At 45.3% G+C, this 26,849-nt stretch overlaps 1 protein-coding gene across 3 annotated transcripts in view; it reads right to left on the minus strand.

Moving 5' to 3' along the window:
- Positions 1-26,849, minus strand: part of chd7 (chromodomain helicase DNA binding protein 7) — a 378,323-nt gene that overhangs the window by 17,066 nt on the left and 334,408 nt on the right. For all 3 annotated transcript variants that reach the window (XM_072467710.1, XM_072467709.1, XM_072467711.1), the window contains exons 33-35: positions 21,900-22,124; positions 19,862-20,308; positions 8,740-8,964 (exon numbers count right to left, since the gene is read on the minus strand). In XM_072467710.1, the coding sequence (XP_072323811.1) occupies positions 8,740-8,964; positions 19,862-20,308; positions 21,900-22,124 (897 nt within the window). The remainder of the gene's footprint in view (positions 1-8,739; positions 8,965-19,861; positions 20,309-21,899; positions 22,125-26,849) is intronic.

Genomic DNA, 26,849 nt, shown 5'->3' on the forward strand with positions numbered 1-26,849 from the left:
CGTTGGTCAAAAACGCTCGGGTAGGGGAGATACGGTATTGGTAGCCGTCCTACCCGGGGACTCCATCCAAATCTTACCCTTCGCGGCCCATACGCAATCTTTTCCTTTCAAAAACAGTTTTATTTATTTAGGCAACCTTTGGGTTGCTGCCAAATGCTATTTACATCCTAGAACATTTGGATGATAAATCAGCACTGGTCCACCATTGGGAAGTGTGCCGTGTCCTAACATCTGTTTTGAAAAAAAAAAATGAGGGAGTCACATATAGTGACCAATTATAAGGGAATAATTGGCCCCGCAGGACAGACACACTAACATACCGGATATTATACCAAGGTAGTTACAGATACTATGCTTGTCTTACAGAACTCCAGAAGCTCCAGGACCGGAGAAAACAGAGAACACAAAGAAAGAAAAAGAAAGAGGACAGCCATGAGGACTTCTTTCATCGTGATCAAGATTTTTATACTGGACATTTGGTTGCGCGGGAACGCGGACCCCATTACTTCAAACCCCCCTGCCGTTAATGTTTCACTGCCCCGCAGTACCGAGGGACCAGTCACCAGCCACGCTGCATTATTTTGGTGTGCCAAGTTCATAACTTGGTACTCCCTGTCGTACGTTATCGAAGCACTATTAGCATTGGCCATACTCTGCTGTGCAGTACAGACTATGCGCCTCCGCAAGTGGAGGAGAGCGTACCGCGCTCGAACCCCGGTATATCGGATCCAATCCCCTATGTTCGGGTATGACCAGACCCCAGACCCCCGCGACCTATAATACAAAAATAAAGAACAAGCACTTGCGTTTCCCTGTAAATAAAAAGATGTACAAAACTTTAATGAAAAAAAATAAATGTATGATCCTGAGCTTCACTGCCAAGCCAGGAAAGAATACATGGAATGTTATGATTGTTGTTGTATGTTTTAGAGAGATAGGATGATGCAATGCTTGATGAGTGTATTTAGGTAAAATTAGAGGTTCCAAGTTTTTATTTTGTAGATACATGCCCCTGCCTGACATAGCGCCTTCAAGAATAATTCCGGTAAATTTTTGTACCTAGCTAGGGTCAGAGTAGTGGCCATGTAGGAGGTGCCCCCCCCCCCCCGCCCGGTCAGGGAACGGAAAGGACAAAATTTATGTGATCCTTCACGCTTCGCGTTAGGATCACAAAGAGGAACTGTAGCCACCTAAAATGGCTGATTCCCTATTAATTTGGCCAAAACCCGATTTAAAATGGCTAACCGAAAAGGCTGATGGGAAAAGCAGCCAACAGGACACAAACGGATAGCTGCAGACAGAATAGCGTATTCGGCTCTGGGGAAGTCGGCCCAGATCGATACTCAAGACTATTAGCAGCACATCAACCCAGACATCTGCAGTTTAATCAGCTATCCCCGGGAACAATTGCAACATATTAGCAATTGAATGCCGGACCAGACCTGTCGGCGCCTGCAGTGGCCAAAATAAAGACAGGTGATCGACCACCCCCGATCGAGGAATCGCCCCGTTATTGGACATATCGAACCCAGTGATTGGGAACAAGTCCAATCACTTGGGACTCAGGGTCAAGGGCCGCCCCGAGAGGCGGGAAGCCCCTGGGCCCATAAAGTGAGGGGCCAAGTTCAGATCTCTCTCTCTCTCCCTTCTTCACCTGCTCGTGACCTTCGCAAGAACATCGACCAGAAACAGTAAGTCTGACTCCAGCGATCGCTACCCGACAAAGACTCCTAGCCATCGACTCGTATCAGCCTTTTTGAATCCCGCGGGCCAGATCCGATTCGATAAGCCATTCGTTTCCCTGATCTGGTGGGCCCTTCCTAAAGTTAAGTATTGGCCAGTAGTGATAGGTTTCTATATAGATAGTAGGATTATTGTGTAAGCATTAATTGTTGTATATAATAAATGACCGTTGATTTCAATCTTACTAAGCGGTGTGCTGACTTATTAATAATAACTCGAGCTTGAACCACGTGGCGGTATCAGAAAGATACCTGGCAACTCGTGAGCAAAGGTGACATAATCAGAGGTAAAATAACTAAGGCTAAAAAGAGCAACACCCTTGAGCTGGTGGTGATGGTGAGTTTTCTTGATCCGCTGCAGTCCATGTGGTGTAGGAAGAGAGTTCCAGGATTTTGATTCAGTGACAATGAAGAAATGGCGATAAAGTTACAAACTAGGATGGTGTGAGATCTGAAGGGGAACCTGCAAGCTGCAAACCCCAATCTGCACCACCTGCCAGCATCCATACCGGCCACCACGTCCGGGTGCCCTGGCTACGAAGGCCACCAGCTACCCACTCTCTGTGTTGCATGTGTCCGACTGCCAAACATTGTGCATTTTCTGTCTCCCCACCCCCTCCTCACAGGAGAAGGCAGCGCACAATCGCCGAGAGAGGGAGAAAACCGGACGGGAAACACCAGACCGGAGATCCCTCCCCGCAGCTCAGCTGAAGAGGGGGCACTGGACCTGATCAGTGGGTCCAGGGAGAGGGCAGTCACCTAGGCAGAGGTCAGCATCGGACGAGCAAGCGAGACCCTGCTGAGTTGCAGTTCCCATTGGCAGTGTGTCACCACATCCACAACACCACCCCCACCACACTGTCCCTTCTAGCACCACACCGCCCACAACACTGTTCCTACTACCGCATCCCACTGTCCAATCATGCGTCTTGTCCTGTATCTTGCAGGATCACCTAGCAATGCAGCGGGCCCTTCAGGTGCCCCCTTCTCCGACCCCAACCACAACCTCAGGAGGACAGCAGCAAGGAGGACACGGAAGAGAGCCTTCGACTCACAGCCCAAGACACCACGGAGCACCAGTCCGGTGACGACACTGACTTCCCGACACAGCTGTCTCCAACACCCTCTACCATCCCAGAGACACTCACCTCAGTTGGGCAATTTAGTGAAGAGGCTCCTGAGGCACTATCTGGTGTGCACCACAGGTGTTGTGGTACAGCAGGTGGATGTAGGAACCCCCGAGGTGGTGGCCCGACCCCAGGGACTAGCTGCCGTCCAGATGGGTTTCGAGCTTCTGGAAAGGGCGGTCCCATCGATAGAGGAGATGCAGTCGCAGAGCCAGAGACTACATGAGGGGGTGCCGGCAACCATCCAGCGCCTGCAGGTGCAGCTGGAGGAGTCGTACCACCTGCATGAGCAGGAGGTGGTGCTGACAATGTGTGCCGTCCACGGTGGAGGCCTTGGGGTGAAGGTTTTGACCATGGGTTAGGATGTCCAAGGCCTGGGGCAATCTGTGCAGGCGGTGGCAGAGGCCCAGGACAGGGCTGCCATGTACCAGGGCCACCTGGACATTGCAGCAGCGCTCCAGAGCATGGTGTGTGCCTCCAGGACTGACAGCGGCAGTTGGCGGAGGAGCCTCAGGGGATAGCTCCGCTCACACCCCCATCCAATGAAATAGACCGGGGCCCATTGGGGACCCTGAGGGAGGGTATGGGGCCCCTCATCGGTGACTCCCGCAAGGGGAGGTGCCAGAACAGCACAGCAGACTCGCCCCCCCCCCCTCTCTCCCCATCAACCTTGGTGCATCTGGGCAGAACAGGGCTGCGCCACACCCCCGGGACACCCAAGCAACTGCCGGGACCATTTAGGCCCGGTCGACCCAGAAGACGGCTGCCAAAAGGGTCCAGGTCATACGGCAGAATCGCAGCAGGCTGCCTCCACTCCTGATGTACAGCTTGGGGCTCCACCTTTGTCTAGCCTTAGGGCCCAAAGACCGGAAATGTAGACACCAGTTAAGTTGGCACAGGTGTAGAGCAGTTTAACGATAGGGGCAAGGGCACAAAGCTGTATATATTTGTTCATATTAAACACCTGTACACAACGGTACACCGTGCCTCGGTGCTGTTATCATCCACCATTCCATGGGCCAGATCCGCTGTTACTACCAATCCCAGGGCCCAAACCCCATAGTGAGGCAGGTGGGAATCACGGACGGGGTTGCAGGGAGGGTGTCATGGGTGGGTGTGGCCTGTGGGAAGGGATGATGTCCATGCTGCTGCCCAGGCTCTCTTGTCGGTGAGCCTGGAGGCGATTTAGAGCGTCCCGTGCACATTGGTCCAGGCGCATATGTTGTGCGGCCTCCTGTGCCAGCCTGGGCTCATGCCCTGCCCATCGTCACCATCCCCTGCTTCTTTCTCGTCAGACAAGGCCTGAAGTTCAACCTCCTCCTCCAGCACTTTGCACCTCTGCTGCGCAATGTTGTGGAGAACGCAGCAGACCACCATGATGAGGGAGGCTCTCCTAGTGCTATACTTGAGGGCCACTCCAGATTAGTCCAGGCACCTGAACCACATCTTCAGGATGCCGAAGTACTGCTTGATCATGCCCTTGGTCATTACATAGACGTTGTTGTAGTGGGTCTCCACGTCGGTCTGTTGCCTCCAGATCGGCATCATCAGCCACAGCGGATAACCCCCGTCACCCAGCAGCCAAACCCTCAGCCAGGATTACGCCTCAAATAAATCAGGAACCATCAAGTGTGCCAGGATGAAGGCATTGTGCACACTACCCGGGTATCGGGCGCAGACGTGCATCTCATGGTCACAAACCAGCTGCACATTCATCGAGTGGAACCCCTTTTGGTTTGTGAAGACTGGCCTGCCATGGGCCGGTGTTTGGAGGATGACATGCATCCTGTCGATCACCCCTTGGACTAGGGGCATTTCGGTGATGGCTTCGAACCCCGCTGCCTGGACATCCTGGTGGGCTTGGTCCACATTGAATTTGATGTATTGTGGCAAATAGGGCGTCAGTGACTGTGCGGATGCACCGAGGTTTGAGAGATTCTGGACAGGTCCCCACTCGGCGCCTGGAAGGACCCCATGGCGGCCATCATCTTGACGCCACCAGCAGCGCTAGGTGTGCCATGATCTGGCAGATCTGCCACACTGTCCCCTTGCTCAGCAGCATGCCCGGTCCAGCAGGTCTTCCACTGACTGGCGCTGCCGGTACACACAAGACCTCATGCACCTACTTCCCACCTCCTCAGATTGTTGGACGGTCGTCTCTGTCCTAACCAGCTGCCTGCTGTTCCTTCAGAGCAGGCTCCACTGCTGCAAGGTCCTCCTCGAGCAGCTCTAGCTTGTACAGCCGCAGTCCATCCCCCAGAGCTGCGGCTACTCGGATGAAGGCCATCATTCCTGGTTGAATTCAAAGTCCATGGTCGGCAGGGGGTGAAAGTGAGGCATGTTTGCATGGGGTGTACCCCCGTGCCCAAACAGGTCCAGTGAGGTACACGGTGGCCCAAGTCTGCACTGCAGCCCCCGCATGTCCCCATACCCACCCCAAGCCATTTCCCCTGGCACCCAGCCTGGCAACATGGGGGCCTCAGGCCCTGGCGCCTTTCTCTTCTGCAAGGTGTACCTGTGGCTGGCGCATGCTCTGTGTCCCCTGTCCTGCAGGAACTACTGTGGCCGTTGCCCTTGGGTGGGCCATGTACTGCCCCACCAGTGGATGCTGATCTGTTTGGTGAGGTAGGGGCTGGGGGTGATGGGGTTGGGGCACCCATACAGCCCGTCTCACTCTGCACAACCACGGACCACGGTAAGTAGGATGCACAGCAAGGTAGCTGCCTTGCAGGCCGTGGTAAATGGCAGTCCATGTCTGGACACCCTGGTTGTGTGTGTGCGCGTGGGGGGGGGGGGGGGGGGGTGGTCATCCCGACCCCATGGCCCATCCCCCGGTCACCCTCACCCAGCCAGTGGTAGGATCGGCAGCCCATCGTCACGCCTCTGCATGTCCTACCTCCCTCATCAGCCACGGCTCTTGTTCCCCGATTTTTAAAACAAGTGCACCACGCCATCGGTAATTCCCCCCTGGCAGAGGGCCCGGGGAATCCTGTGTTATGCCTGCTAATGATATGGAAATAGCTTTTACTGTACGTGCGGAGTACAGCGCTTTAACACCACTGTCGAGGCACTGGAGCATGGCAATCTGGCGTGCGCCTGCCACGATTTTGGCTTCATGGCTGATTCTCCGCCCAATCACCTTTCCCGATTTCAGCTCTGGCCTACGGAGAATCCCGCCCCTGATGTTTGAATAGTGGCCCTCTTGTATTAGGTAATGAACTTTCCACCGAAACGTTAGTTAGGATTGGACTTTATGGTTAAACCTCAGGTCTCCAAATCAGATCCAAGAACGTGATCAGATCAGCACGGTAGCCTTGTGGATAGCACAATTGCTTCACAGCTCCAGGGTCCCAGGTTCGATTCCGGCTTGGGTCACTGTCTGTGCGGAGTCTGCACATCCTCCCAGTGTGTGTGTGGGTTTCCTCCGGGTGCTCCGGTTTCCTCCCACAGTCCAAAGATGTGCAGGTTAGGTGGATTGGCCATGATAAATTGCCCTTCGTGTCCAAAATTGCCCTTAGTGTTGGGTGGGGTTACTGGGTTATGGGGATAGGGTGGCGGTGTTGACCTTGGGTAGGGTGCTCTTTCCAAGAGCCAGTGCAGACTCGATGGGCTGAATGGCCTCCTTCTGCACTGTAAATTCTATGATAATCTATGAAAGTCTGCAAGGTGATTTGATTTCTGACTACAGCTGATCATACAGTGCACTAATGGTAGATTGCCCCAAACTCTAATTTCTATATTATTTTCCTTTCCCCCTATTAGTTGACTACTTACTGGCATGTTGCTTGTTTTACAGGAATAAATATTTTCTGAAACTATGGCATAGCTTTTCTGTGGGTAGGTAAATTTTTTTAATATCATGGCACACCTTTGTATTGGAAAGCATTTTGAGGGATACCTCCTACTTTTTCCAACTGAAATGCCCTCACGCAAAAGCCTCATCACTATTTACATGTCAAATGTAATATCGGAGCTGGTTTCTCCCTTTCTTAACTTTATTGGTTCCTATTTCTTACCTCTTTTCTTTTTCTTTTACTGGGAGTTTATTTTTTCATTTCTCCTTGTCTTCTCTTTTTTTTCCCAACCTACTCCCTCGATTTTCCCAGGCTTTTGCTCCTTTTTTGCATTTTTGCGCTGCCTTTGTCTTCAACTCAGTGGTCAGCATCTCCAATTACCAAAGAACTTGGGATCTCCTGTGCATGCACGGTTCGGAATGTTTTGTGTTGATAATCCAACTGCGTATGTGCTGACCAGGAAAGGGCCACATGCTCTGACCAATGTAAAAAAATCAGAACTGTGCACGTGTGGCCCATTCCCAGCCGGAGCATGCATGGTATGCCCGAGGTTTATCGGAACTTGGGAGATGCCGGCCACGGAGCTGAAAATGAAGATTAGATTTAGTTTATTTACGGCATACTTTTGGAGCCTTCACAGCACATCAGAGCGCCACGTCACACCGGTTGGGAACTTCTGGTTTACACATCTTTTGAAAGTCGGGATAGGAGGGGTTCCCAAGAGTGCTTTAATGTCTACATGGGGTGTCCCATGAAGAAAAGCCTGAAAAGGACTAGTGCTGAATGAAACCTACAACTACCGGAACGAAGGCTTAACAAAAAAAGAGATTTGGATGAGATACTGAACTTTCTTCAAATTAATTAGACAATTACTGCATGGATACCTTTTTGCACAATGTTTGGAATGTTATTCTGAGATTAAGTTAATATATTTGTGTGTAATTTTATTCCCCTTCAAAATATAAAGTCTTTTTTTTACTTCGTAAAGGAATACCCAATTAATTTTTTTCCCAATTAAGGGGCAATTTAGTATGGCCAATCCGCCTAACCTGCACATCTTTAGGCTGTGGGTTGAAACCCAGGCAGACACGAGGAGAATGTGCAAACTCCACACGGACAGTGACCCAGGGCCGGGATTTGAACCCGGCTCCTTAGTGCCGTAGGTAGCAATGCTGTGCCGCCCCAAAATTAAAGTTGTATTTTTTATTCTACGAACAACAGTAGCCGCAAAGACAAAAAATAACTAAACCCTAATTATAATCTGTAAACTGGGAAATTCAGTACAAAAAAGTTACTAGTGAAATATATGTGTCACTTTTTATGATAAACAGATCCTGGGGCGGCGTCATTCTCCGACCCCCCGCCGGGTCGGAGAATGGCCGTTGGCCGCCGTGAATCCCGCCCCCGCCCAAGTCTCCTGTACCGGAGATTGGGCGGGGGCGGGAATCGGGCCGCGCTGGTTGGCGGGACCCCCCGCTCAATTCTCCGGCCCGGATGGGCCGAAGTCTCGCCCAGAAATTGCCTGTCCCGCTGGCGTAAATCAAAGCTGGTATTTACCGGCGGGACCAGGTGGCGTGGGCGGGCTCCGGGGTCCTGGGGGGGGGGGCACGGGGCGATCTGACCCCGGGGGGTGCCCCCACGGTGGCCTGGCCCGCGATCGGGGCCCACCGATCCGTGGGCGGGCCTGTGCCGTGGGGGCACTCTTTCCCTTCCGCCTCCGCCACGGCCTCCACCATGTCGGAGGCGGAAGAGACTCTCTCCACTGCGCATGCGCGGGAAACTGTCGGCGCCCGCTGACGCTCCCGCGCATGCTCCGCATTTCTGCGCCAGCTGGCGGGGCACCAAACGCCATTTCCGCCAGCTGGCGGGGCGGAAATCCCTCCGGCGCCGGCCTAGCCCCTCAATGTTGGGGCTTGGCCCCCAAAGATGCGCAGCATTCCGCACCTTTGGGCCGGCGCGTTGCCCGTCTGATTGGCGCCGTTTTTGGCGCCAGTCGGCGGACATGGCGCCGTTGGGGTAGAATTTCGCCCCTGTTCTTTGATTATATCAGGTAAATATCCAAATTGTTACACTTACTGGTACATAACTAGGCATATCCACAGTATAAACTGGATGGATTTTCAGCCAATCCACCAAATCTTTATTTTTGGGGGCTTCTTCTCCCACCAGTCTGGTCCCATCTTCTAAATTAATAACAGGGATGTGTGCCTCAGGGTCCAACTGACCAGGGGATGGAATGTTTCTAGGTTGTGATGCTGACTGTGTGCTCTCCTCAAAAGCTTTGGTCACTTCTGCATCGTCCTGCAATTCAAAATGCACCATTACTAATTTTGCAAACGGATAATTGCATACACCATCTTTATACTTGGGCTTTATATATGAAACCCCAAGCAGACATTTAAGCAAACAAAATATTTTCATTCTTCTGTTTCCATGTACAAATTTGTGATGAATGTAGTAAATTGTTATATATTATAGTTTGTTGCAGTAATGTTATTGAAAACCCTGGGTTCAAAAATAAACAGGCAGCATGTCTGCTAAAGCTGGGATTAAGGAGTCGTAAAGATGAGGTAATCATTGATTTGAATCATTTACTGGCTTAGAGAGGTGGCTAATGGAATACTGTTAATGTTTAGGAGGTTCCCTGTGTAGATAATTTAGGAGGGATTCTGTTTTGTCCTTGCTAAGCAGGTCATGGAACACCTTGGTGGGAAGAGACTGAAGAACGCCTTATGCTTGGGATACAAATGATTTAACTGAGAGGTGCCATGTCAGTCTGTAGTTTTGCAGTCTGCTAAAGGTTTTAAGTTGAACAGCAGTTTGCCATAGGCTTGGAGTCTGACCAGAACTATTTTTAGGTTGTTCCCGAAAGGGTCTCTCCCAAATGTCTGCACAGAGAAGCAACCCAGAGTGTTAACTTTATAAGTGGCATTTGAACTCTATTGGTTTGCTTTGTTGGAATATAGCGGCAGGTGTAGAGAGGGAGTTAAAGTTTTCCCCTTTTATTTAAGAACTGTTTTAACTGTTAATTGTAAAGCTATTTATTTGTTGTTAATATGGCCAATTCTGTATTTAAATTAAGTTTGCTTTATCATAAAAAATACCGATTATCACTCGTGGTTGAGTTGTCTTCCCTCAGTCTTACAAATTGTTGGGATGCTCGCACAGCCCTAATAAATTTTCTGTTTTTACAGGGTGTAAGTCAAATGTATTGTTATTTTATTACTTCTGCATTGTATGTGCCAGTGATCTTAATCCACTCAGCAGCACTTGGGACTTGACTTTATTCTAGATAAAACTTCAATTATCCTATCAAGAGTCTTGAATATTTCTCAGTACAAAAGCGATTTCTAGTTTCATTTTATCCGTTCTATGAATTCATAATGGGCAACGTAGAGATGGCAGACAAGTTGAACAAATACTATGGATCTGTCTTTACTAAGGGGGACACAAATAACCTTCCGGACGGAAATACTAGGGGACAGAGGGTCTAGCATGAAGGAGGAACTGAAAGAAATCCTTATTTGTCAGCAAATTGTATTGGGGAAATTGATGGGATGAAAACCCAATAAGTCCCCAGAGTATTTAAGGAAGTGGCCCTAGAAATAGTGGAAGCATTGGTGATGATTTTCCAGCATTCTACAGACTCTGGAGGAGTTCCAAAGGATTCAAGGGTAGCTAATGTAACCCCACTTTTTAAAAAAGGAGGGAGAGAGAAAACGGGGAATTATAGATCGGTTAGCCTGACGTCAGTGGTGGGGAAAATGCTGGAGTCAATTATTAAGAATGAAATAACATTTGGCTGCTGGATTCAGACAGAGAAGTCTTGTCCTGTCTCTCTATCCTCATTTTAAAAACTGTTTCCAGACTACTTGATAACTTGAAAAGAAATAATAGCTTCCTGGAAGGAATTTAAACCTAGTTTTGGAAAAAAAACAAGAGCATCTATACAAGGTCTAGAGTGCTGTGTGCTGGGCCACACCTTTGAAAAGTGGGTACTGGTTTATGGGATCTTGTTATTAAATTGGAACAGCTGAAGGGGGAAATTGATGAAGGGCGATGCATAGATTAATGTAGCTGTGTGGGGTATTTATGTTTGTAGTTGATAAAAATGTTGACTGTGTGTGTTTATAAAAATGTTAACTGAATTCGGAGAATAAAGCTTGTTTTTTGATTAAAAGTGCCTAAGGCCTCTGTTGAATAACACCTGAAAGCCAGGCCATTGTGCTCGTCGTAACCAAAATCTACAAACAGTTGTAGGTCAGGTGAACTCCATGATATACTTTGGAGTTTTCTAAACCCTGGCCCATAACAAATTGGGGGCTTGTGGGATAAAAGTCTATCTTTCATGATTGGGTTGGCTTAGTGAACTTAAAGACAATGAGGGGTGGGCATATTTATGTTTGCTTTTCAGGTGGTGGGTGGTGTATTCCAGTTTAAGTAGGGAGTGTGTTCTGGTCAATGGCTCTTTCAGGGGCTCAGAAGTTTTTGGGGGGTGGAGAAGGTCACACACAGTACCTTACAAACAAGAGACTAAAAAAGACTGTTAGATTTGGCATAAACATAGTTAACATTGCCTAACAAAATGCAAAAAGAGGTAATTGCGGCGGTAGCTGAGCATTTAAAATTGCCTGAGACAAAGTAAGAATCATTGGAAATGGCAAGAATTCAATTACAGATCAAGCAGCTTGTACATGAAAAAGAATTAAAGCAGCTTGAATCTGAAGAAAAGGAAAAACAAAGAATATCCCATGCAGAATAAAAAGAGAAAGGGAGGTACAGATCAGGGTAAAAGAAAAATAGAGAGACTTTGAACTTCAGAAAATGGCCATAAAACGCGACAGTCATTTAAAATTGGCAGATGTAAAGAGAAACATAGAGTTTGAGAATAGTGATGGGAATAGTAAGAAAGAATGTCAAGGCTTGGTGGGGATCTATTTAAATATGTCCAAGCATTGCCGAGGTTTGATGAGAAGAATGTAGAAACTTTTTTCATTTCATTTGAGAAGGTAGCTAAACAAATGAAATGGCCACAGGACATGTGGGTATTACTGATTCAAACCAGGTTGATAGAATTTTAGACAGATAGAATTTACAGTGCAGGAGGCCATTCGGCCCATCGAGTCTGCACCGGCTCTTGGAAAGAGCACCCGACCCAAGGTCAACACCTCCACCCTATCCCCATAACCCAGTAACCCCACCCAACACTAAGGGCAATTTTGGACACGAAGGACAATTTATCATGGCCAATCCACCTAACCTGCACATCTTTGGACTGTATGAGGAAATTGGAGCACCCGGAGGAAACCCACGCACACACGGGGAGAATGTGCAGACTCCGCACAGACAGTGACCCAAGCTGAAATCGAACCTGGGACCCTGGAGCTGTGAAGAAAATGTGCTATCCACAATGCTACCGTGCTGCCCTTGGTAAGTAGAGCTAGTGAAGTGTTTGCATCACTATCAGAGGAGGTATCTGGGACGCATGAGGAGGTGAAAAAATCCATCTTAGGTGCCTATGAAATAGTGCCTGAAGCCGACAGTCAAAGGTTTAGAAATTGAAGGAAAGAACCTGGTCAAACATACATGGAGTTTGAAAGGATCAAACAGAATAATTTTGATAGGTGGATAAGGGCTTTGAAAATAGACCAACCGTATGAAGCTCTTAGAGAAATGATAATTTTGGAGGAGTTGGAAAAATTCAATTCCTGATGCAGTGAGAACTCATGTGTAAGAGCAGAGGGCTAAAACTGTGAGATTAGCAGCAGAAATGGCAGATGATTTTGAATTAGTTCGTAAATCAAAGTTTGATTTCCAACATCAGTTTCAGCCTGTGAGGGATAGAAACTGGGGAAAAGAGAAATACTCAAGTGGTAAAGGTAAAGGGGATCTGATGGTAGATAATAAGCAGAGTGTACCTCAGATTAAAAAATAAATCCAAGAGGGTGGAAGAGAAATAAAAAGTTTCAGATTTTTTACTATAATAAACTAGACCAAGTAAAGTCAGTGTTGGGGGTTAAAGAAAAGCACCGGGAAGGCTGATATGGTAAAACAGGATAAGACAGTGGGGTTTGTTAAAGTGGTGAAGGAAAGCCCAATTGAAGCGAAGGAGGTCCAAAAGATTGTAAAGCCTGATCAAGAGGTGATTGATAAGAAGATGCCAGATCTCCATAAAGAATTTTAAAAATTTTTATATATCGTTTATTGTCACAAGGAGGCTTCAAATGAAGTTACTGTGAAAAGCCCCTAGTCGCCACATTCCGGCACCTGTTCGGGGAGGCTGTTACGGGAATTGAACCGTGCTGCTGCCCTGCCTTGGTCTGCTTTCAAAGCCAGCGATTTAGCCCTGTGCTAAACAGCCTACTTGTGTGGGTAAAGTTTACTCATGTGTACAAGGAGGAGTAGGTAAAAAAGTCAGACTTTTAAGAGATAAGGGAGCTAATCAATCTTTGAAGGTGAGGAGTTATGTAGTTTGGGTGCAATATTGCCAGAAAAGGTGGTAATATGTGGAATTCAGGGTGAGAAGAGTGGTGTTCCATTATATAAGGTAATGTTGGAAAGTTCGGTGAAGAGTGATGTGGTAGTAGGAGTAATAGAGAAACTATCTTGCCCAGGAATGCAATTTATTTTGGGTAATGATATAGCTGGATCGCAGGTGGGAGTGATGCCTACTGTGGTTGATAAGCCAGTGGAAAATCAAACAACTGAATTGTTGAAGGACGAATATCCTGGGATTTTTCCAGATTATGTAGTAACAAGGTCGCAAAGTCATAGGTTAAGGCAAGAGGAGAAATCAAAGAGTGAAGATAAAGTTTAAGTTCAATTATCAGAAACGATTTTTGACCAGATGGTTGGAAAAGAACAACAGGTGGAGGACGAGGCAGATAATTTTAGTTCATAAAAATTGGCATAGCTACAACAGAATGATATAGAAATAAAACAGATGTATCAGAAAGCATATACGGAAAGGGAATCTGAGTGTATACAAAAATGTTATTACCTTAAAAATGATGTCTTAATGGGAAAATGTAGACCTTTACATATGCAGGCGGATGAAAAGTGGGCAGAAGTTCATCAAGTGGTATTGACGGTAGGGTATAGAAAGGAGGTGTTGCGAGTAGCACATAGGTACCAGTAGGAGGCCATTTGGGAGTGAGGAAAACTCAAGCTAAAATAAAAAATATTTTTATTGGCCTAGACTACATAAAGTTGTAGTTAAATTTGTCGATCATGTCACACATGTCAAATGATAGGGCAACCTCAAGCAGTGATAAAACCAGCGCCCTTAATACCCATTCCAGCTTTTGAGGAACCTTTTACGAGGATCTTAATTGATTGCGTAGGACCGCTTCCTAAAACGAAAAGTGGGAATCAATATCCTTTTTACTATAATGAATGTGTCTACTGGATTTCCAGAGGCCAGTCCTAAATGGGAAGATGCTTAGGAAATCAGAAGCACAAAGGAACCTGGGAGTCCTCGTTCACAATTCTCTTAAGGTTAATGTGCAGATTCAGTCGGCAGTTAGGAAGGCAAATGCAATGTTCGCATTCATGTCGAGACGGCTAGAATACAAGACTGGGATGTACTTCTGAGGCTATAAAAGGTTCTGGTCAGATCTCATTTGGAGTATTGTGAGCAGTTTTGGGCCCCGTATCTAAGGAAGGATGTGCTGGCCTTGGAAAGGGTCCAGAGGAGGTTCACAAAATGATCCCTGGAATGAAGAGCTTGTCGTATGAGGAACGTTTGAGGACTCTGGGTCTGTACTCATTGGGAGTTTAGAAGGATGAGGGGGGATCTTATTGAAACTTACAGGATACTGCGTGGCCTGGATAGAGTGGACGTGGAGAGAATATTTCCACTTGTAGGAAAAACTAGAAGCAGAGTACACAATCTCAGACTAAAGGGACCATCCTATAAAACAGAGATGAGGAGAAATTTCTTCAGCCAGAGGGTGGTGAATCTGTGGAACTCTTTGCCGCAGAAGGCTGTGGAGACCAAATCACTGAGTGTTTTTAAAACAGAGATAGATAGGTTTTTGATCAATAAGGGGATCACGGGTTATGGGTAGAAGGCAGGAGAATGTGAATGAGAATAATATCAGCCATGATTGAATGGCGGAGCAGACTCTTTTTAAAAAAAAAAATGTTTTAAAAAAATTCTCCTCCTTTTTCACATTTTCTCCCACATTTACATCCATCAACAATAAACAATAATCAGCAAGATATGTCAGTCCCCATAATAACAACGATCCCATTTACCCACCAACCTCAACCTGCATGTTTACATAAACAAATGACAAAAAGGAATCAGGGATTACCCGTAGTCACCCTTAATCTTACACAGCTCTCTCTCTTCCCCCCCCCCCCCCCCCCCCACCGCAGGTCTCCAGCTCCTCCCGTCCTCTGCCTCTTGTAAAACTCCTCCTCCCAACCTCGGTTCCTTCACCCCAACTTTCCACCCCGGCTAGACCACTCGGACCCTGTTCTGGCAGGCTCCGATGGCCGCAGCCCTTCCCCCCACCTCACTTCCGTTCACTGGCCGGCTTAAACCGGCCAGCGTGGAGGCCCCCGCCCAGGTCCCTTTCCCACTTGCCCGGCCCTAGGAAAGCCCAAAGATCCCCTTTTAGCACACAAACCCCACATATCCACCTACACCCCAAAGAACTCTCATTTCGAGTGAAAGTTCCACTCCTTCCCTTGTCCAAATATATACCACATTGGCTCCTTTAATCTCTACACCCACACGCAGTGATACAAAAAAGAAGAAAATACAATCATGAGGTTACATCGGCACATGGCCATTCCCCAATTTGTCAGTTCTGCCACAGTCCTTCTGCTTTCGCAAACACCTCCGCTGCTTCTGCCGTTCCAAAATAAAAGTCCCCGAGCTTGTAAGTCACCCTCAGCTTTGCTGGATATACAATGCTGCACCGTGCTAATGTACAGTGCCCTCTTCACCCGGTTGAATGCAGCCCGCCTCCTTGCCAGCTCCACCGTAAAGTCCTGGTATACACGTATACCAGCTCCAGCCCACTGCACCACCCGCTTCTGCTTGGCCCAGCACAGGACCTTCTCCTTCACCCTGTACCTACGGAAGCACAGAGTCACTGCTCTTGGCGGCTCACTCGCCTTTGGTACAAGCCTCCATGAACGATGAGCCCGATCCAGTTCATACCGGGAGGGATCCTCCCCCTCCCCCAATAGTTTGCCAGCATCGCGACAAAATACTCAGTCGGCTTCGGTCCTTCAACTCCTTCAGGCAGCCCCACAATCCTCAAATTCTGTCGCCTGGATCTGTTTTCCAGGTCTTCCATTTTTCCTCGCAGATCCTTGTTAGTATCCATCACCTTCCGCATCTCTTTCCCCATCGAGGCAAGTTGATCACCGTGCTGCAATAACGTCTCCTCCACTTCCTTCAGCGCCTCCCCCTTGCTTTCGCACCTCCGTCCTCATCGGGGAAACCGCCTCCTCCACCAGCACACGCAAAACCTCCCTCATCTCCTTCCCCACCGTCTCCATGCATTTCTCAATCTGCGCCAACTGCTTTTTAAATTCCGCAGCCATCACCGTAGTTATTTCTTCAGCCGTAACAGTGCGGCCTTCCCTGGTGCTCCAGCCTCCATTTTTCCTCGTGACCCCACGGTGACCTTTCCACTCCCCGACGGACCTCCAGCTGTTTTTTTGTCCGGCCGTTTGCTTGCTCACCCTCAACATTTTTCTTTGTTCTTTTTTTCCTCCTGTGTATTCACTGTGCCTCCTCCGTGCCTTCTCCCTGCTTCTGCCGCCTCCGCGGACCCTGGGACCGGGCTTAAAGCATGGCGGAGCAGACTCAATGGGACGAGTGGCCTAATTCTGCTCCTGTGTCTTATGGTCTTATTCCAGTACGCAATATTACAGTTAAAAGGATTGTGGAGGTGTTACTTAAATTCTTTACCAGATATGGACTACCCACAGAAATACAACCAGATCAAGGATCAAATTTTACCTCCAGGTTATTCAAGGAAGCTATGGATAGTTTAGGAATAAAACAATTTAAATCAACTGCGTACCATCCAGAATCGCAGGGAGCGATAGGATGGTGGCATCAGACATTAAAGACAATGTTGGAGGCTTATTGTCAAGATTATCCAGAGGATTGGGATAAAGGAATTCCATTTGTATTGTTTGTAATTAGGGATGCACCGAATGAGTCAACCAAATTCAGTCCTTTTGAACTAATTTTTGGTCATGAGGTAAGACCACTTAAATTGGTGAGTGAGCAGTCTGAAATTACATTATTGAATTACGTGTCAAATTTTAGGGAACGATTAAATAAAGGTGAATTGGCTAGACAACATTTAAAAGTTTCACAGCATGTGACGAAACAGGTAGCGGGCAAGAAAGCAAAAGTTTGTAGTTTTGCCAGTGGAAATAAAGTTTAGTATTACCAGTGGTGGGTGAACCTTTAAATCAAGGTTTTGTGGACCTTATCAGATTGAAAGGAAATTAAGTGAGGTGAATGCGGTACGAACGCCAGATAGAAGGAAAACTGACCGAGTGTGTCATGTGAATACGCTTAAAAGGTACTTTGAAAGGGAAGGAGTGCAAAAGGAGGAGGTTTTAGTGATTCTAACTCAAAGTGAAGAACCAAATCCAGATGACTGAATTTGACATTCCTCAAATTAAATTGGATAACGAGGATGTTCTTAAAATTGGGATAAATTGTTGAGTTACCCTCCAGAGGAAAAACAAACTGACCTGAAAGAGTTATTAATATCACATGGGCAAGTTTGTGGAAATAAGTTGGGAAGTCTAAAATGGCCAAACATGATGTAGATGTGCGAAATGCTGTTCCAATTAAACATCCATACAGACTTAACCCTTTAAAATTGGCACAGCTTAAAAAAGAAATTGAAAGTATGCTTAAAAATGGCATAATTGAAGTGGGTTGCAGCCAATGGAGCTCACTCACAGTGATGGTACCAAAACTAAATGATACCCAATGATTGTGTGTGGACTATAGAAAGGTTAATGCAGTTACAAGAACAGACTCTTATCCTATCCCACACTTGGAGGTCTGCATTGAGAAGGTGGGACAACCAGCTTTCACCTCCAAACTGTATTTACTTAAAGGTTACTGGCAAGGTACCTTTATCAAAAAGGGCGAAGGAGATTTCAGCTTTTGTAACTCCAGATAGCATATACCAATTCAAAGTTATGCCATTCGGCATGAAAAACACCCCAGCCACATTTCAACGGTTAACTAACAAAGTTGTTAGGATTACCCAATTGTGCGGCATACATCGACGATCTGGTTATTTTCAGCCAGACATGGACAGAACATTTAAAACATCTGATGGAGTTATTCGATCGACTTCAGGAGGCGGGTTTGGTGATAAACCTAGCCAAAAGTTAATTTGGAAAGGCCCAAGTCACTTTCCTTGGCCATACAATCGGACAAGGTTGAATGGTCCCACGGGATATGAAAACAATAGTTATTGGGGAGTTTCCGATACCCTCGACACAACGGGAAATATTGCGATTTCTTGGTATGAGTGGATTTTACCGGAAATTTGTAGCCAATTTTAGCAGTGTGGTCGCTCCACTGACGGACTTGCTCAAGAAGAGTAACAAATTCCAGTGGACAGCGGAGTGTCAACAGGCATTTGAAGGCTGTGTTAACCACTGCTCCTGTGTTAACCATCCCAAATTCGTCTGACACCGTTATATATATTGATCATAATCCGTTGACATTTTTGGAGCGATTCCGGAATAACAATGCACGGCTGTTTTGCTGGAGTTTATTGCTGCAACCATTTCATTTAAAAATAGTACATTTGGCAGGACGTGAAAACGCGATAGCCGATGCTTTGGCACGAGTGTGATGAACCGTTCTGGGCAGCACGGTAGCATTGTGGATAGCACAATTGCTTCACAGCTCCAGGGTCCCAGGTTCAATTCCGGCTTGGGTCACTGTCTGTGCGGAGTCTGCACATCCTCCCCGTGTGTGCGTGGGTTTCCTCCGGGTGCTCCGGTTTCCTCCCACAGTCCAAAGATGTGCAGGTTAGGTGGATTGGCCATGATAAATTGCCCTTAGTGTCCAAAATTGCCCTTAGTGTTGGGTGGGGTTACTGGGTTATGGGGATAGGGTGGAGGTGTGGGCTTGGGTAGGGTGCTCTTTCAAAGAGCCGGTGCAGACTCGATGGGCCGAATGGCCTCCTTCTGCACTGTAAATTCTATTCTATGAACGGAAGCAATTTCAGTTGGAGGAAGAAAAACGAAAAAAAAAAAGGGCTATATTATTATATCTGTTTGCGTGTGCTGTTGTTTGAAACAAAAAATTATATTTCCTGTGTGCATTTCTTGAAGGATAGTGAAAAGGTGAAAAATGAAACCATCGTGAAGTTGATGATTTTTTTTTGTTCTGGGGGGGGTGGTGGTGTCATGTGAGAGTACCTTTAAGAAATGGGTGTGTATATAAATATCTGTAGAGAGAGTACTTTTAAGAAATGAGTGTTTACTACTGCAGTGATGTCAGAGAGGGGGTGGAGCTGTGATGTCTGTCAGCTTTTCCTTTTGAGCAGGCTGCAGGGTGTGTTTTAGTTTCGTTTTCAGTGTTGGAACTGAAGCCAGATCAAGCAGGTGTACTGCTGTTCTCTCTGCCATCAAAAGACTATCTCTTGATCATTTGGTGAATTCTGAATTATAAATGTTTCCAGTTGTGACTTTAACCTGATGTGCTTCTGTTAAAGGTTTTGTTTTTAAGTCGTATAGATGTTAAAAGGAAAGCTTAAAGGATTACTTAGTGTTGTAGTCTTTGGGGGTTGTATTTGAATTAATGGTTGCTAAGATGTTCACTGTATGTTTTTAAAAAGTTAACTTGAGTTCATAGAATAAACATTGTTTTGCTTAAAAAAATACTTCTCCATTTCTGCTGTACCACACCTGTAGAGTGGGCCGTGTGCTCCCCATACCACAATCTATTAAAAGCTGTGGGTCAGCTGAACTCCATGATACACTTTGGGGTTCTCTAAACCCTGGCCCATAACACACTACAAAACCTATAATAGTAAAAATTCTCTTGAGTCCTATCAACATATTAAAGCAAATAAAAAGCTGCTGAAAAGCAATTTCACACAAGTTGGTAAGTTGGTGAGGGACAGAGGAATTGTAAAAAAAATTAAAAAGCAATCTAAGAACCTTTTAAAATGTTACTTACCGCACTTAATGAAGTCCGTTTGTTATTCATAAATAGGAGATCAAGACCCTCAACATTTTTCCTTCTGCCTCTTCTTCTTTTTATTGGCATTTCCCCATCAACTAGTGAACCATTTATCACAAGTCCAGTTGGTGTTCGTGAAAGGCCTGCTTGCAGCATTTCTATGTGGGCTTTATAGGCATCAGATACTGGCACAGAGGCATTCGGCAAAACATACTTGGAATTAATAGAAAGGTTACTGACTGAGGTAGAACTTTTTGCCTCTCTGGAGGCTTTTGATAAGTCCACAGCTCTCTCTTGACCACTGTCTGAGGCTGCTTGAGACTCACGAAGCTGAGCTACCATCTCCATCAGGTTTCTTCTCCTTGCAGCTCGTTCGGCTTCTATTTCAATCTTCTTTCGTCGTCTCCTGCGTTGCCTTGGAACTGACAGGTTCAATGCATCATCCTGCAGTGAAAGAAAAAGCTTTTGCATTTAGTATCCCAAACCTATTTCCATTCAGTATAAATTTATGTTTGCTGCTTTGGACTGCAAAGTCCTTCCAATGTTTCATTAAGAAAAATTAAATGATCAGGAAAGAAAATTTGAAACAAACCTTTCTGCACTAAATCTCTTCTTTTCACACACAGAAAAATGAATGTGAGCCAGAGTGCTTGTGGAAGCAAATGAATCTAATATTTTAAATGAAGAACAATGAAATCTTTCTAAAAGGTACAATGGAGTCATTACGTTGGGATGCTCATAATGCAACTATCTCGGTCCTCCAATAAAGAATACCACAATGTTTATTTAAATATAGGAGTCCAAATAAATGAGTGATCTTAGCCCCAATAAAGCCATTCTCACACAAACAGCCACCATCTATAGTTTAGTATTTAAATATAGGAGTCCAAATAAATGAGTGATCTTAGCCCCAATAAAGCCATTCTCACACAAACAGCCACCATCTATAGTTTAGTAATAATCTTAATTTTTTGCACTGCTTCTTGCTTTTGTTATCGGTGTCAAAAGCTTCCCATTTATAATGGCAACTGCCCAAATAAACATGCCATGGTTATTGGACCCTCCCATCACTTGTAGTACTGTAACAACTTAACTTGCTCTCCGCCAGCTTCTCAGACTTTGATGCAGAGAGAATCCAATATTTCCAACCAACCCCAATATTTGGTTTCACAATCATCGTAACCATTACTATTAATGAATAATATAAAATCAAAGCATTATATATAAAAAATAAATTACTTCAAAAAGGGAACTGAATTACATTAACAAGCTCTCGTCCAGTTATTCTTGCCCTCTAACCTCTCAGCTTGAAGATGACACTTGGGTTTTGTGCACGTGTGGGAGAATGTCCGGTATTATTAAAAACTTGGACATGTAAACATGCAAAAAATGCTGCAATAAAGCTTTTAGCATAACATTTTAGGATTTTAATGGAAATCCTGAAAATTAAAACATACAACTTTAAGAAACTACTGAAAATGTCAAAACTTGATAATATTAAGGTGTATTGAATTTTGTAGTTTATACACCAAGAATGAAACACAATGATCTGAATTGTTCCAAAGCAACACAGTGAAAGATTTCTTTAGAGTTTAGAGTTCCCATTAACATGAAGGATTTTTTTCACTTTTGAACATTGTGGCCAGAATGATGGTACGGGAGAAGACATCCATGTCTGACTTCTGGCATCAACCTCCTAGGTCACGTATTAGATGGAGTTTATACCAACAATGCTAAGAACATCAATAAACAATAATTATCTACCTGCTTAAGCAACTGAATACGCTCAACTTTTAGTTCAGGCTCTAGGATTCAACATTCAATTTTGACATTCTCCCAGTCCACCAATCAAGAAACCATGCTCTTGTCTAAATTGGAGCAGAGTGAGTAGTGGTAAAAGTAAACTACTGAAGTGAGTTTACCACTGAGAAAATAAAATGCAACTTCATTTCTCTGCTCTACATCACCGCAGGTTTGCTCTTCAGTTATTTTAAACATATTCAACATTGTGAAGCAGTAATATTAAAACACCTACCCTTGATACCTGAGGAGAACCAGCTATATCTTCACAGGCACTGAAGCTCCCTTGACCTACCATGGAGAGTTCAGTGAAACTCCTCCTTGGCAAAGGGCTTTCCACTGACGTGGGTGTATAGTTGATCATACCATGAAAATCAAATGGCTGACGCCTATTTATAGGCCACTTTCCCTTGACTACTGTTTCGCATATGTTGTCCAAGCGATTAATCATTACACGATCCTGCAATGCAAAATACAAAAACTTTTGTATAGATGCACTAAAATCAGGGTTTTGCATGCTAATATGTGAAAAGGTAAATGTCACCACAGTCCCAGAGGACCATAGGTTGCCCTCCCCTTGGTGAGTTGACTGGTGGTGATTTAATCTGAAGGTCACCTCAAGCAAGGGACACGGTTGAGAAGGCAGGGCCTTCATGAATAACTTCAGCCAGATTTGAACCCAAGCTGTGGGCGTCACTCCGCATCATGAACCTGCAATCCAGCCAACTGAGTTACCCGATCTCCCACAGTAAAGTGTAACAAGTACCTCGATTACAAACAACACCTCATATAATTATAGATTTTACATTTTAAAACTGAGGTGTGCCTGTGGAGTCTATTTTGTACTATATAACCACCAAAATAAGTTTTTCCAAGAGTAGGCTGAGAAATGCCTCTATAATTGTGTGCAGTTATGGTCACCTCATTATAGGAAGGATGTGGAAGCATTGGGAAGGGTGCAAAGGAGATTTACCAGGATGCTGCCTGGTTTGCAGGATAGGTCTTATGAGGAAAGGTTGAGGGAGCTAGGGCTTTTCTCTTTGGAGCGGAGGAGGATGAGAGGCGACTTAATAGAGGTTTATAAGATAATGAGGGGGATAGATAGAGTGGACGTTCAGAGACTATTTCCTCTGGTGGATGTAGCTGTTACAAGGGGTCATAACTACAAGATTCAGGGTGGGAGATATAGGAGGGATGTCTGAGGTAGGTTCTTTACTCAGAGTGGTTAGGGTGTGGAATGGACTGCCTGCTGTGATAGTGGAGTCGGACACTTTAGGAACTTTCAAGCGGTTATTGGATGGGCACATGGAACACACCAGAATGACAGGGAGTGGTGTAGCTTGATCTTGGTTTCGGACAATGCTCGGCACAACATCGAGGGCCGAAGGGCCTGTTCTGTGCTGTACTGTTCTATGTTCTAATAATAATTTAATGATCCAAGTAGATTAAGAGGATAATCCTGCATGACTAACACATGACTTCTTTGAGGAGGTTATAGATGTAGTGAGACTCATAGAACATAGAACGATACAGCGCAGTACAGGCCCTTCGGCCCACGATGTTGCACCGAAACAAAAGCCATCTAACCTACACTATGCCATTATCATCCATATGCTTATCCAATAAACTTTTAAATGCCCTCAATGTTGGCGAGTTCACTACTGTTGCAGGTAGGGCATTCCACGGCCTCACCACTCTTTGCGTAAAGAACCTACCTCTGACCTCTGTCCTATATCTATTACCCCTTAGTTTAAAGCTATGTCCCCTCGTGCCAGCCATTTCCATCCGCGGGAGAAGGCTCTCACTGTCCACCCTATCTAACCCCCTGATCATTTTGTATGCCTCTATTAAGTCTCCTCTTAACCTTCTTCTCTCTAACGAAAACAACCTCAAGTCCATCAGCCTTTCCTCATAAGATTTTCCCTCCATATCAGGCAACATCCTGGTAAATCTCCTCTGCACCCGCTCCAAAGCCTCCACGTCCTTCCTATAATGCGGTGGCCAGAACTGTACGCAATACTCCAAATGCGGCCGTACCAGAGTTTTGTACAGCTGCAACATGACCTCCTGACTCCGGAACTCAAGCCCTCTACCAATAAAGGCCAACACTCCATAGGCCTTCTTCACAACCCTATCAACCTGGGTGGCAACTTTCAGGGATCTATGTACATGGACGCCTAGATCCCTCTGCTCATCCACACTTCCAAGAACTTTACCATTGGCCAAATATTCCGCATTCCTGTTATTCCTTCCAAAGTGAATCACCTCACACTTCTCTACATTAAACTCCATTTGCCACCTCAGCCCAGCTCTGCAGCTTATCGATGTCCCTCTGTAACCTGCTACATCCTTCCGCACTGTCGACAACACCACCGACTTTAGTGTCGTCTGCAAATTTACTCACCCACCCTTCTGCGCCCTCCTCTAGGTCATTGATAAAAATGACAAACAGCAACGGCCCCAGAACAGATCCTTGTGGTACGCCACTTGTAACTGAACTCCATTCTGAACATTTCCCATCAACCACCACCCTCTGTCTTCTTTCAGCTAGCCCATTTCTGATCCACATCTCTAAATCACCCTCAATCCCCAGCCTCCGTATTTTCTGCAATAGCCTGCCGTGGGGAACCTTATCAAACGCTTTACTGAAATCCATATACACCACATCAACTGCTCTACCCTCGTCTACCTGTTCAGTCACCTTCTCAAAGAACTCGATAAGGTTTGTGAGGCATGACCTACCCTTCACAAAGCCATGCTGACTATCCCTGATCATATTATTCCTATCTAGATGATTATAAATCTTGTCTCTTATAATCCCCTCCAAGACTTTACCCACTACAGACGTGAGGCTCACCGGTCTATAGTTGCCGGGGTTGTCTCTGCTCCCCTTCTTGAACAAAGGGACCACATTTGCTATCCTCCAGTCCTCTGGCACTGTTCCTGTTGCCAATGATGACATAAAAATCAAAGCCAAAGGTCCAGCAATCTCTTCCCTGGCCTCAGGCCCCGGGGACAAATCCCATCAGGCCCCGGGGACTTATCTATTTTCAGCCTGTCCAGAATTGCCAACACCTCTTCCCTACGTACCTCAATGCCATCTATTCTAATAGCCTGGGTCTCAGCATTCTCCTCCACAATATTATCTTTTTCCTGAGTGAATACTGACGAAAAATATTCATTTAGTATCTCGCCTATCTCTTCAGACTCCACACACAACTTCCCATCCCTGTCCTTGACTGGTCCTACTCTTACCCTAGTCATTCGCTTATTCCCGACATACCTATAGAAAGCTTTTGGGTTTTCCTTGATCCTACCTGCCAAATACTTCTCATGTCCCCTCCTTGCTCGTCTTAGCTCTCTCTTTAGATCCTTCCTCGCTACCTTGTAACTATCCATCGCCCCAACTGAAACTTCACACCTCATCTTCACATAGGCCTCCTTCTTCCTCTTAACAAGAGATTCCACTTCTTTGGTAAACCACGGTTCCCTCGCTCTACGCCTTCCTCCCTGCCTGACCGGTACATACTTATCAAGAACACGCAGTAGCTGATCCTTGAACAAGCTCCACTTTTCCAGTGTGCCCAACACTTGCAGCCTACTTCTCCAACCTATCCCCCCCAAGTCACGTCTAATGGCATCATAATTGCCCTTCCCCCAGCTATAACTCTTGCCCTGCGGTGTATACTTATCCCTTTCCATCATTAACGTAAACGTCACCGAATTGTGGTCACTGTCCCCAAAGTGCTCTCTGACCTCCAAATCCAACACCTGGCCTGGTTCATTACCCAAAATGGGTACCCAAACTCCCGAGGATTTCATAGGAAAGAAATTAATAAACTAAAACCTGCATGAAAATTTAAATTAAAACCCATAGGGATCTGGTAAAAAGCAAAGACTGCTCATTACAGTACTCACAAGGTGTGGTTGGGCATAGTTCCACAGGAGTCAGTTTCTAACAACACTCCCATTGGTCACACATTTGCTGACATTTAAATTGGGAGAGCAGTAGAGGTTAGCTATGCAATTGGGAAAACAAATTAAATTTAAAACCAATAAATGGAAATTATTACAAACATGTTAGAAAATATATTAAGCATTTAATGCTTGGAACTGAATTAGTACAAGGAGATTCCAAGTAACCAGGGTTACTGACATCTAAATGTTGTAACAAAACACTTAAAATAGCCAAGAGAGATATATGGAGTAGTAAATATATTTATATAGATGCTATGCTAAGCACTTACAACACAGTGCTCAGACAACAGAGCATGCAGCACAAGACAGATACATTAGAAAGAATGAGACTTGATAAACCATACAGAAGTTCAAACTTTGCATCAGTTAAGGAAACGCTGATGGGGAATATGATCTATATAAAATATTAAATCTTGTTGATATATAAAATAATATTCTTACTACAAAGTAAACAAAGTTAACAAGTGCATAAATTGACGTTGGTGAAAAGTTAACATATCAATCTTGAAAGAGTGCTTTCCAACTGTTTGAAATAATTTGCGAAGTAGTGTAGGCAAAACCATGTGGATGTTGGAAACACAGATGGATGATAAGTTACTGTATTAATGATAGGCTTTGATGGGCAAAATTATGTTTTATGAGGAATAATTTAATTATCACACCAAGAGTTGCTACGCAAGAACACGAGAAAGCCTTGTGGAACAACTTAAAATATTACATTTGAATAGTTAATACAACAGAAATGAATAATAAAAGCAAAATACTGCAGATGCTGGAATCTGAAACAAACAGGAAATATTGGAAAAACTCAACAGGTGCAGTATCTGTGGAGAGACAAAATAGAGATAACATTGAGTTTGTATGACTCGTTCTTTGGAGTTAAAGAGAGGTAGAAATGTGATGATTATTTCTGTGAATAAGATGGGGGTGTAGCAGATGGAGCAGAGTCGAAGGTCAGTGATTGGTGGGAGTTAGGAGAGATTGCAACAAAGTTGTGTAGGTCACGAAACATAAGAAGCATTAATGGCAGAAGGTGGTGCTAATTGTTGCATAAAATAAAGATATCTGTATGTGTTAATGAGAGAATAAAGAAAGGTCAGTGATCGGTGAAAGCAAAAATAAAGAACAATGACATATTGGCCTTGGGTGGGATGGGGTGATTATGCATCAAAACAAAAAATGTTTTGGACATAGAAAATGTTTTTAA

This window comes from Scyliorhinus torazame, chromosome 11, assembly GCF_047496885.1.
Source record: "Scyliorhinus torazame isolate Kashiwa2021f chromosome 11, sScyTor2.1, whole genome shotgun sequence".
NCBI classification, from domain to species: Eukaryota; Metazoa; Chordata; class Chondrichthyes; order Carcharhiniformes; family Scyliorhinidae; genus Scyliorhinus; species Scyliorhinus torazame.